Source organism: Chinchilla lanigera, unplaced genomic scaffold (genome assembly GCF_000276665.1).
Source record: "Chinchilla lanigera isolate Chin_1 unplaced genomic scaffold, ChiLan1.0 scaffold00216, whole genome shotgun sequence".
NCBI lineage: Eukaryota > Metazoa > Chordata > Mammalia > Rodentia > Chinchillidae > Chinchilla > Chinchilla lanigera.
The window spans coordinates 175,851-188,125 of record NW_004955617.1 but is presented as its reverse complement, the minus strand read 5'-3'; the positions used below and the strand labels follow the sequence as shown (position 1 = coordinate 188,125).

General features: G+C 46.6%; 1 protein-coding gene across 1 annotated transcript in view; it reads left to right on the top strand.

Moving 5' to 3' along the window:
- The window catches only part of LOC102010760 (retinitis pigmentosa 9 protein), a gene marked incomplete at its 5' end in the record, with an annotated part of 13,537 nt that extends 5,867 nt beyond the window's left edge, over nt 1-7,670 (top strand). The window contains 3 exon segments of the mRNA XM_013510144.1: nt 4,135-4,226; nt 6,030-6,091; nt 7,102-7,670. Coding sequence (XP_013365598.1) covers nt 4,135-4,226; nt 6,030-6,091; nt 7,102-7,303 — 356 coding nt within the window.
- Nucleotides 7,671-12,275: the final 4,605 nt, after the last annotated feature.

Below are 12,275 nucleotides of genomic sequence, written 5' to 3'. Positions count from 1 at the left end.
TTTCTCCCTTACATACGCAGACTGTCCACCCCAGGGCGGGTGTAGCTCTTCACATCCATAATCAATCAAACTCTAAAAGCCTGCCCCATGACTGCATGAGGCTTTGGGGGGACACACAGACACAAACCATAACACTTGGTATTTATTGTGTTATACTCTGAGCTAAGTCCTAGTAAACAGATTGCTTTTCCTTCTATCCTGTATAATGTCCCTGCCCCAAAATTAATACTACAGTGTTTTTGAGTTTAGTTGCTATTTTTGTTTTTCATGTATTGGTTTTTAAATCAGCATCAAATTGTTCTCAATCTTGCATCTTAAGACCTTTGATTCTGACTTCCTCTTGTCACCAGGCCCCCTCAGGAGCTCAGGAACTCTCTTCCCAGAACAGAGCCTTTTCCGTTGGTTAGCATGAGGTTGATCTGCACACATGTAGGGTCCTGTGGAGCTGCCCATCTTCCCTGGGCAGGTGTCAGGAGACAGTTGGAGTGGACAGTGTCTGACATGTGTCACAGACTCTCCTAGGAGACACCTCTGACAAAACCAGGCTGTCCCAGCTCCTACTAGTGGGATTGTTCACTTCTATACCTTTATACTACTTGAGGTGTTCTGTGGGTTTCAACATCTGGTTTGCTATGCAGGGTCCCACCTTTGCCACCTACTACAGAGAGAAGTTCCTGTCTCTCCAGTTCATATCCTGAAGCCCTCATCTCTAACGTGATAATATTGGGAGATGGGGCCTTGGAGAGGGACTTGGGTTGGGTGAGGTCATAAGAATGAGGCTAGGAGGATGCAATTAGTGGCCTTTAAAAAAGAGTCACTGGAAAGTCTCTATTCCCCTCTTTCCTCTGTCAACCCTGCCCTCTTCCCGTCCTCTCTGCCATGGGAAGACAAAGGGAGAGGACAGTCATCAGCAAGCAAGGAAGAAACCCTGTTCCACACCTGTACCACAGACCTGCTTTGCTGGTCCTCTGATCTCAGAACTCTAATCTGCAGAACTGGGAACGGTCTCCATCATTAAGCCATTGGTGGTAGCATTCAGCATGGCAGCCCAAGGGATGGAGACACTATCCTCCTGCAGTTCTCCTGCCTCCTCTTTTCCTGTGTTTTAGCCCCTCTTCCTTGTCACTGCATTCTCTTCTCCTGGTGGAATGATTCCTCTGGCAGTGGCCTTCAGGCGGGGTGTGGTGGTGCACATGTGCGCGTGTGTGTGTGTGTGTGTGTGTGTGTGTGTGTGTGTGTGTGTGTGTGCGCCCATCTGGGAGGGACCTGAGTTTAATCAGGCTTATAGTATGTGGTAGGGAGAAAGGAAGAAAGGAACAGGAAAGGCTGTTTAGGATCCAAAAACAGAAACACCCCACCTGGAAACTTTACCACATGTGACCATGTGAACACACCTGGGGTCTCCCAGGGCCATGAAAGGAACAAGTCAGGGAGATGATGCTCATGCTTCATTAACTTCTTGGTAAGAAAGACTCAGGTGGGGGATATAGCATCCACCACTTTGCCCAGCCCCCCAGCCCTTTTCAGTAAGATTCTGTCCTCAAAAAATAAAATTTGGAATCCTCCTGCCTCAGCCTCCCTAGTAACTGGAATAATAGGTGTGTACCACCATGCCCCACTCTGATATATCGCTTTTTAGATGAATCTTCATCATTTTTATGGAATCCATGGAAGGAGATGAAAGCAGATGGGTGCCTACCATCACCTAGAGATCTATAATTTTTTTTCTTTTAAAAAAGTTTGACCTAGCTGGGCGTGGTGGTGCACGCCTGTAATCACAGCACTCGGGAGGCTGAGGCAGGAGGATTGTTTTGAGTTCGAGAGCAGCCTGGGCTACAAAGTGCGCTCAAGGCCAGCCTGAACTGCATAGCAAGACCCTGTCTCAAAAAGGCAAAAAAAAAAAGAAGAATTTGACCTGTAATCCCAGCACTCTGGGAGGCTGAGGCAGGAGGATGGTAAATTTAAGCCCAGCCTGCTTGGGCAACTGAGGAATTTATCGAGACCCTGTCTCAGAAAGTACAAAAGGAGCTAGGGGTGTAACTCAGCGTGAAGGCCCTAGCTTCAGTCCCCAGTACTGTTTTATGTCAAGAGGTAGTTAATTGTATTTCACATTTCTCTTTTGCAGTGCTGGGGATTGAACCCAGGGCCTGGCACATGCTGGACAAGTATCCTCCTGCTGAGTTACATCCCAACCCTCACAAGTCTTTCTTATCTTTTTTGTTGTTGTTATTTTTTGGAACTGGGAATCAAACTCAGGACCTCACACTTGCCAGGCAGGTGCTGTGCCGCTGAGCTATATCCCCCGCCTGAGTCTTTCTTACCAAGAAGTTAATGAAGCTTGAGCATCATCTCCCTGACTTGTTCCTTTCATGGCCCTGGGAGACCCCAGGTGTGTTCACATGGTCACATGTGGTAAAGTTTCCAGGTGGGGTGTTTCTGTTTTTGGATCCTAAACAGCCTTTCCTGTTCCTTTCTTCCTTTCTCCCTACCACATACTATAAGCCTGATTAAACTCAGGTCCCTCCCAGATGGGCACACACACACACACACACACACACACACACACACACACGTGCATGTGCGCATACATGGAGTTCAGGAACTTGGGCATCAACTAGAAAACTGATTCTAAAACTTTGTCTACAAATCAACAGTGTATCTTTATGTTCTGTGGTGCTGGGGATAAAACTCAGGACCTTGTGCAGCTAGTGCATTTTTATTTTTTATTATTTTCTTTTTCACACTGCTAGGGAATCAAACCCAGGGCCTCACACACCGGCATGCACTCAGCCACTGGGCTGTACTGCAATGAGGCCCCTAGTCCTTGTTACTTACCGGTGTTCCTGAGGGGCCTGAGAGTGTACATGACGAAGTTCCCTGTGTTGTCCCTTAACTGTGGACCATGCTTGGGATTGCAGCAGTCATCTTCCCTTTTAACTGGGTGGCAGTTTTGAGCAGAAACAGTATCTCTTAGTTATCTGCACCTGGTGTGCCATGGCTTCTCACATCCACTCAGCTTTACCACAGAGACAGACACTTCTTCCTGAGACTGCCTTCTTTTCAACAATTCCTGCATCTGCCCTCCAATCAAAAATAGAAAGGGAAAGTCCTCCCTTTTTTGTACTACTGGGAATTGAACTTCAGGACTTCAAACGTTGGGCCAGCACTTTACCCTTCAAGCGCTGTGCCCAGTCATTTTTAATTTAATTTAATTCTGAGACAGAGTTCCTTTAAATTGCCCAGGCTGGTCTTCAATTTGTGCTCCTCCTGCCTCAGCCTCCTGAGTAGCTGAGATTGCAGACATGCTCCACCTTGCCAAGCTCTTTGCCTTTCAGTATAGTAGAACCTTTCTGTAGTTGTCAATACAAACCAAATTGGCTGATCTTACCTGAGGTCTCTCTTCCTGCTTTCTGACGTTGATCAGTACCCAAACACAGGTTCTTAATTAGCTCGCCATTTTCATACAGTCTTCTAGTTTGCTCCACATCCAGAAGGAACTGGGAGGGTGAACACAGGTGAGAGAAGTGTGCTTCACTCCATGTTCCTTTTCCCCAGAGCTCAGTGCCTGATGTCCATAAGCACTGATATTCCTTGAAGATGTCCTTTCTCCATGTTGACTTGAAACATGTTTATATATTCCCTCATTATACTCCCTTGTCAGGGCTTTGTTATTTTTCATCATAAACCTCTTCAAACAAGACAGTTTCCCCATTCTACAGGTAAACTTATACAAGCATTGATAGCGTTAACATTTTAAAAGACCTGATGATTTTATTTACTTGAAGATAAGGGATTTGTACAGTAGTTGATTCAACCTGAGGAAAAAGGAAGCTATTCTTATGTCCAAATTTGTAAGTGAGAATCAGAGCCACTTGATGAATGGAAAACATTTACTCTCAAAAATACAATGAGACATGAAAATTCAGCTTTTGCAATACTTTTGCATTGAATTGCTTCATAAATATTCGGTGATGGAATAGTCGTCAAACTCCAGTAGTCAAGGATGTTTAGGGTAGCAATCCACTGGTTGCATTTGCTTTTTAGAGTTTAAGGCTAATGAAGAAAAGCTTTAATCTACTGAAATGACCTCTCAGGTGAATTCTTACAGAAATATTTCTCTTCTTTTGTTTTTAGGTTGGCGTTGCAAACGATATGGTCACCGGACAGGTGACAAAGAATGCCCTTTCTTTATCAAAGGCAACCAAAAGTTAGAACAGTTCAGAGTGGTGAGTAAACCCGAGGTGTCAATTTACACTTCTCAGAGATGGTGACCACTGGCGAGATGGCAGGCACCCTGCAACCTGTACCTGCTCCGCAAAGACTCTCGGCCAGGGTGTGCGATGTTAACTTCCCCTCTGTGATGCATTTGTGTGACAGGTAGCTCTAACAAAAAACTACGTATTGAACTGTTTGCTTCTGCCTTGGGAACAGTGGTTCTTTTCCTAAAGCAGTCATTGTTATCTATTTGACCCCTATTTAATAAAAAGTCATGTTTCATGATTAAAGTCAGCACTTTTATTTCTCAGTTTTTATCTAAAGATTGGTGTCCTCCTATTTTAAGGTAGAAGTGCATGTGTATTTCCTGTCCAGATGACTGAAGGGCACATCTATCATTTTCTCACATTAACAGAATCCCCTCCCAGAGGACATGGTGGCTGCTCACCATTCAGTGACTACTTCTGCCCCATGGCCTGGGCTACTTGGTGACTGTACCAGGTTTTCAGGCTATGTCATGAACCTGCAGACCCCTCCAAACTTTTAAGACTTTTCAAGTTTTGTGTTTTCATTTTAATTGGAAAGAAATTCTGGACCTAGGAGAATGAAGGTGAAATGTCAGTTTGTACAGATAGTATAAAATATAGTTTGTTGATAAATCTCAAAAACCTTAACATACTCATTTTTTCAGTTGGCTATCCAACTGCTAAAAATTTACCATATGGATATAACATCCATACATACAAAACTCTTACAGGCCTAACATTAACAGCTATATATTGATAGGATTAAGAAAAAATAAAGTAATATGGGAAATAACATTTTAGCATAACAACATATTGTAATTTAGAAAGTTTTTAGACATTAGGAATTATGTTTTAGAAGAATGTATAATGTTATGGGAAAATGTTCATAAACAGAAAAACAGTGTATATATACTATGATTCATATTTTACATAAGTATGAATGGTGACTAGGGAAAACATATTAAGCGGCTTTTTTTGTTTTTTGAGACAGGGTCTCACTATGCAGTTCAGGTTGGCCTTGAGCTCACGGTAGCACACGCTGGCCTCAAACTTGTGTCGATCCTCCTACGTGCTAGGATTACAGACATGCACTACCATACCCTACCATATACTAAATGTTAATAGTAATTATCTAATAGAAATAGATTTAAAAATTTTTAATATTTTGATAATTTCTACAATAAACATGTAGTTTTTAAAAAGGTACTTGAGCTACTTTGCTTGGCATTTCCCTTATATATAAAGCCACTTTAAATCATCTAAATGATATAAGAACATATTTGCTTTACTAAATGGGAACCTAACAGTAGGAGTTTTACCAGTAAATCCATTCCTGCCTCCCTCCCCAGAGTGGGATCAGGTAGTGTTATGTGGATATTTTCAGACTTATTTGGGTGTGTAACATGTACATATGGCTAAGTCATTCTGTGTCATATCACAACTCATTTGAGTCACTTAATATTATCTCTTGGTCATCTGTCCAATAATTCTCAACTTGACTGCTGTCTCACTCCAGGACCATGCCACTGTTTTATGCAGTTATTTCCTCACAAAGAATATTTAATCATTCCCTGTACTTGTCTAGTTGGAAAATTCCTTTTGTAGCCTTTATGCATTTACATTGCTGGGACTCTTAAAAAATGAGTAAAATATGTTACATATAAAGTTACAGCAAATAATTTTTAAAAACCCAATTTATACATTTCTTACTTAACTAGCATCCATGAAGCCTAACCAAACCATACCCTTCTTTGACTCTTTTCTTCTTCTTTTGACTCTTCTTTGAAGGCACATGAAGATCCCATGTACGACATCATTCGGGAGAATAAAAGACATGAGAAGGACGTGAGGTGAGGTCCTCATGGTGATGATATCTGCTTGGTCTTAAACTGCATAGGATTTGGAACAACCATTCTAATGCAAGGGAATAGTTTTGGAACCACAGGCTTGAGCTGTGAGTGACGTGGAGGATGGGGCCTGTCGCTTTGCAGGCCGACGTGGGGATGGGCAGCCGGTGTGTGGGAATCAGTAGGCCAGTGTGGGGATGCGCAGCTAGAGCAGGGACAGGCAGGCCAGTGTCCTCCCATGGGGTGTAGGTCTAGTGGTGGGCATGGCCAGGCAGATTTGTGCCACTGGAATTCCATTGGCCACCACCATTTGGCATTTACTTGCCGTGTACAATTTATTCTTTCATATAATGTAGTTTATCTTCTCCAGTATCGTTTAGGATCTGAACCTTTTTGTGTGTGGTGCTGGGATCAAACCCAGGGCCTCATGTGTTAGGCAGGTTCTCTACCACTGAGCCGCTTCCCCAGCCTTGATTTTTTTTTTTTTTTGAGACAGGGTTAGCTTTGTTACCCAGGCTGGTCTGGAACTCATGGGTTCAAGTGTTTCTCCTGCCTCAGCTGGGATTATAGGTGCTTTCTGTTAAAATTTATTCTTCAATATGATTAAATAGAGGGTTCAGAGCGGGGCTTGCTTTCCGGTTGGTTGCACGGAACTGCTGCTCTTCGGGAGGGTGATGACTGGGAGATTGAGCGGTGTGTCTGTTAGAAGTCACAGTTTGGGGGGGCTGGGGATTTAGCTCAGCGGCACAGTGCCTGCCTGGCAAGCGCAAGGTCGTGAGTTCAGTTCCCGGTACCGGGGGAAAAAGAAACAAAAACAAACAAGAAAAAAAGAAGTCACAGTTCAGGGGCTCTGGGAACATGGAGAGGACATTAGGACAATGAAAATAAGTATTGTGTGCAGCAAGGTCATTACTCACAACTCCTCCTCCGTACTCATTTTAAGTTATTTACTTATTTGAGGAAACTGTCCTGAGTGGGAACTCAGAGTCCTTTGCCCGATCTTGCACGCCTAGGATCCAGCAGCTGAAACAGCTCCTGGCCGACTCCACCTCAGAGGAGGACGGAAGCAGCTCTGGGTCCTCAGAGTGTAGAGACAAACACAAGAAGAAGAAGAAGAAGAAGGAGAAGCACAAGAAAAGAAAGAAGGAAAAGAAAAAGAAGAAGAAGCGGAAGCAGAAGTCGTCCAAGTCGAGTGAGAGTTCGGACTCAGAGTGAGGTGGACACCTTGCCGAGCCCTCAGGAACCCAGCACTGTGGCCTGAATGGAGGGGACACGCGCAGAGCGGCTGGGCCAGCAGCCGGGAGGGGACATGGGGTCTGCGGGGATGCTCACCGCTTCCCGAAGCACACTGCGCTGTTCCCCAGTGCCAGGCCTCCTGATGTCACACAGGAGAGCTCTTGAGTGTCCAGGAGCCTGGGACCCCTTTGCAGCCTCCATGGGCAGCAGAACCCAGGACTCTGGGTGGCCATGTGGGGCTGCCCTGGCCCGGATGCGCTGTCCTAGTGTGGTAGCTCAGTCCCATGATTTCAAACCTGGCCATCTGTTGTTGAGGATAATAAAAGCTTGTGATTTATTTTTCAAACGTAGTCATTTATTTATGAAGAATCCAGGCACATGGCCCAGATGCGAAAGCTAAGGACACTTTGGTCATGAAAACTCACACTCCTTCCTTTTACCCAGGTCCTTCACAAGGCCTGCCAGTGTCACCAGTGTGTGATGATGTCTTTCTGACTCATCACACGGACAGGGAGGGCTTTTCGCACAGCTGCTGCATGGGTCCACGTGACCCTTTCAGACTCAGCAGTGTGAACCACCGTGCTCACATGTAGCTTACACACAGCTGTGCTGCTGTCTGACCTGACATGATTCACTGATTTGGGGACAGAGGTGACTGTAACAGCAGTGAAGCCTCAGTGGCTATGCTGTACTCAGCTTGCCTGGACCTCACTGCTGGAGCTGCGGGATTCTTAGTCCCTGACTCAAGTGGTCCAAGGACATACAGACTTTTTTGGCCACTGCCCCTCCTGCTGCCTGAGCCCAGTCCACCTGAACAGTTATCACTGAGTTCTAGCCACGGAGGCAGACAGGGTGGGAGGCTCAGGGAGAACAGGGGATCTGTCCTCACTGAGCTGTGGTGTATTGGATCTTGCTCAAAAGCAGTGTGTCTCAGAGTCCCAGAAACACTACCACTTCCTCCTCTTCCTTTTAAAGGGCAGCCAGTCCAGGACCAAATGAACCCATCTCAATGATCTGCGAGCGCTGCTGGTCTAGGTCTTAGACAGGCCCTCAGGGACACATGTGGTCCAGGGTGGAATGTTGACTTATTTTGCTTTAACTCTCCTGCCCCCCCTACCCACCAGGATTGAATTCGAAGCTTGCCACAGACAGGCAAGTACTGTACCACTGTGTCACACCTCCAGTTCCTTTGCAAACCAAAAGGCCAGGTGAGTCACCATGTCTTCCACCCATCAACCTTCGGATCCCACACCAAGGCTACTAGGTAAAAATCACACAGGGCTAGGACTCAGGTAGTGTACTTCATGAACATGCCCAAGCCTCTGAGTACCATCCCCAGCAATATGTGCACACAATCAGCCATGTCTACAGATGTTCCCACACATGCATCACTCCACACTCAACCAGGACCTGAGCCGAAAAGCCAACTAGTCAACCAAAGTTTGGCTCTTTGCCTGTTCCAGCCTTCATCCTCACATTGCGGGAACTGGAACTTTTGGACAGCAGTGGAAACTGCTGTCCAGAAGGCAGTGTCATCACAGACTTACCTTCACCAAGACTTACCTTCACGCACCCCCAGGCCCATCCTCCCGGCTGTCCTGGCTTGTGATTTGCAGCATCCAGCACAGCGCAGGCCCTCCTGCTTCTCCATGACTGGCACTGTGGTGATTTCAGTGCTGTGATTAAATGTGTCACAAGACGGAGAAGGAGGTGATCAGTGTTCCAGCCAAACCACAAGTGTCTCCAGAGTCCCAAAGTTTTCTCTGGCCGGTAACCAAAGAGGACTTCAGGTTCTCAGCCTGTGAGAGACTCCATGTGCCTTTGCTGGCTTGAAGGTGAAGGCACAGGGCCACATGGCAAGGACTCCAGGCCCTGGGAGCAAATGGGTACCTCAGTCCTATGGCCACAGGAGCTGGGCTCAGTGACCTCACAAGTGTGCAGAGTCTTCCCCAGGGCCTCTGGGTAGGAGCCAGCACTCTGGTAGCTTGGTGTTGGTCCTGGGCCCGCCTAATTGACAGGCCTGTGGCATCACCACTTGCGTTGAAGTAGGTTCCGTCCTCTCAGGCCTGCTCTCTGTCAGGCAAAGGGTGAAAAGTGATGAGAGTCAGCAAAATGCAGGTGTTCACTGAAATGACCTTGGCTGCCGCCTTTCTGCAGAGACACTGGCTATCTCCCTGGGAAGGAAATGTTATGTACAGACAGCCTTGAGTGCGCTGTGAGTGTCCTTGGTTTTAGCCAGACCCAAGACACTCTAACACACGCAGGCCTGTTGGCATCAAGCCGCTTTTGTCTGAACATAGTACTTAAGAAACAAATAAAATGGGTACATTGTTGGCATTTTCTCTCTCGCCTGCTGAAGGCTCTGTCTCATGCGGGATCCTTCCGAAGAAGATTCCCTTTCATCTTTGGTGCTGTCCCTTGCCTTGTTTTGTGGTAATGTATTATCAGACCATGCTCATCTCTGCTGTCATGTTATAATAAACTTACTTTCATCTATGTAGAACCATAATGTGCCTCTTTCTCAACTTTCTGTGGCCACATACATGTGGTCTTTTCCTGTTACACTGTCTCACACACAATTATCAATCAAAGAAAGGCATAGAGAGGCCAAGAAACTTCCCCACAGCCCAGCTCACCACGGTGCAAGGGGATTCATACCCAGGCAGTTGCCAGCCAGACCAGCAGGGCATGGTCTGTGCCTTCTACCCTGCTGGCAGGACCAGGCCTAGGGGAAGGACGGGCCTGAGGGGAGGGAGATATCTAATTCACCCCCACCAATTCTCTCCTGCTGCAAAACAAATCACCACAAACTTAAAGGCTCCACAGACACAGCAGTGATGAGGCCCTGGGCCTGTTGCTTAGGTTGGGAGTTCAGCAGATTCACTGGGACTGTCTGCCTAACATCTCAAGACCAACACCCACTAAACTCACAATCTTCCTGCCTCAGCCTCCCACAATACTCAGATTACGGGCATATGCCACCAGGGCAGGCCCATGATATTTACTTCCTGGCTTCCTACTGAGAGACTTGATATTGTAAAGCATTCAACACAGTCTTGCATGTTAGTGTTAGCCGTTTCTGCTCCTGGTCCTTGGGAACACTACCACTAGCTACCTCCAAGCCCAGAATGAGGGATCCTGGGCAACCACCGATTCCCTGAGAGCTTCAGTTTCTCTTTTCTACAGGGATGGCAATAATACCACTTTGTTGGCAAGGGAAATCAAGGAATGCATTTAATGTAAACGTGTATAGTAGAGAAAGTAGCTATCATATAGCCATAATTAAAAAAATGTTTTTCCGGTATTGGAGGGTTAAACCCATAGTCTTCACACAGAGTTTCAGCAATAGCAGTCTCTTGTTAAGAAGACAAGGCCCGCGCATGCGCAGCCTACGCCTACCATACAGGCTGTGCATGCGCCAAAGGTGTCACGTGACCATCCTGCAGCATATATAAAACGCTAGACCCGCGCTACAGTCTCTCCAGTGGGGCTGGGTTGCCCTGCGTCTTGCTGGGGCGAGTGGGAGACAAGTACTCAGGCGCAGTGCAGCAGGTATAGACAGGCACCTTGGTATGCCATAAGGGAACAGGCCCACCAGAGGAAGGTTTTCCGTGCCGGAGGGTGCTGTCCCAGGCGGGTAAAGGGCATGAGGCCCTGTGGGTGAGGCCCACGGGGGTTTCCCGGGCCTGACCTACTCGGTCCCACCTCCCCCTTGAGCTCAGGTGGTGGCTGGGCACTGTTCTTCCTTCCACATGAGAAACTGCCTGCACGTGAGCTCAGGCTCAGAAAAGGACGCGCATTCGCAGGGAGGGGCGCCAGGCCATTCATGTGCAGGCCTAACAGCCATCTCCGGTCCTCGGTTCCAGGTGCCTGCAGTCCTCTCCGTGGTCCAGGAGCAGGTGAGGCTCTGAAGGGCCTCAGTGGGATTAGAGACCTCCCATGGAAATCAGTGCCTGGCACTTTTCTGATCGTTTCCTGCATTAGCTCATTGCCATCCTTATCGTCATGAATGATGGCAGCTGAGACAGTGTTTGAAGTTCATGTTAAAAAGTAAAGTTTGAGCCAGATGTGGTGGTGCGGGATTGTAATCCCAGCACTCTGAGAGGTTGAGCCTGGCAAGTTTGAGTCTCACCTGGGCAGTTTACCAAGCCCCGTCTGGAAATAAAAGAATAAAAAGGCTGGGGATAGAGCTCAATGCAAAGGCCCTGCATTCAATCCTCACTACATACATACATACATACATACATACATACATAGGAATGAAAAGGTCTGAGGCTGTAGCTCAGGGGTAGAGCCTCCCTGGATTCGAGACCCATTATGCCCCTCCCCTAAAAGTAGATGGGGAGCTAGGCATGTTCAGGCACAAAACAATGACAAGGGGAAGACCTAATTTGAAAGAAGCTATCTGCAAACCAAAGAAGAGGCCTATAAACCGGGCTTGGTGGCATACGCCTGTAATCCCAGGCAGGAGTATCGTTGCGAGTTCGAGGCCAGCCTGGGCTATAAAGTGAGCTCAAGGCCAGCCTGAACTGCATAGCGAGACTCTGCCTCAAAAAAAATAATAATAATAAAATAAAGGACAGCCGGGCAGTATGGTACACGCCTGTGATCCTAGCACTCCGGAGGCTGAGGCAGAAGGATCACTGAGTTCAAGGCCAGCTTGCACTACATAGTAAGACCCTGTCTCAAAATAAACAAATAAATTAATTAATAATAATAAAAACAGTGTTTCTCTTTAAACCATCCAAGGAGTGAACTATTGTTTCTTTGGGAAAAGAACCTAATGAATTATGTTTGGACAAAATTGACAGACAGTGGAAGTGAAGAGAGTAGATATCTCAAGGTCTAGAGTCTTGGAGGAAAGCTTGCTTGAGGTGAAACAGGGAGGACTTTCCATTTTAAAATAATGTATACTTAATAGAATTTAAACGGTCATAGTCAGGTCATAACT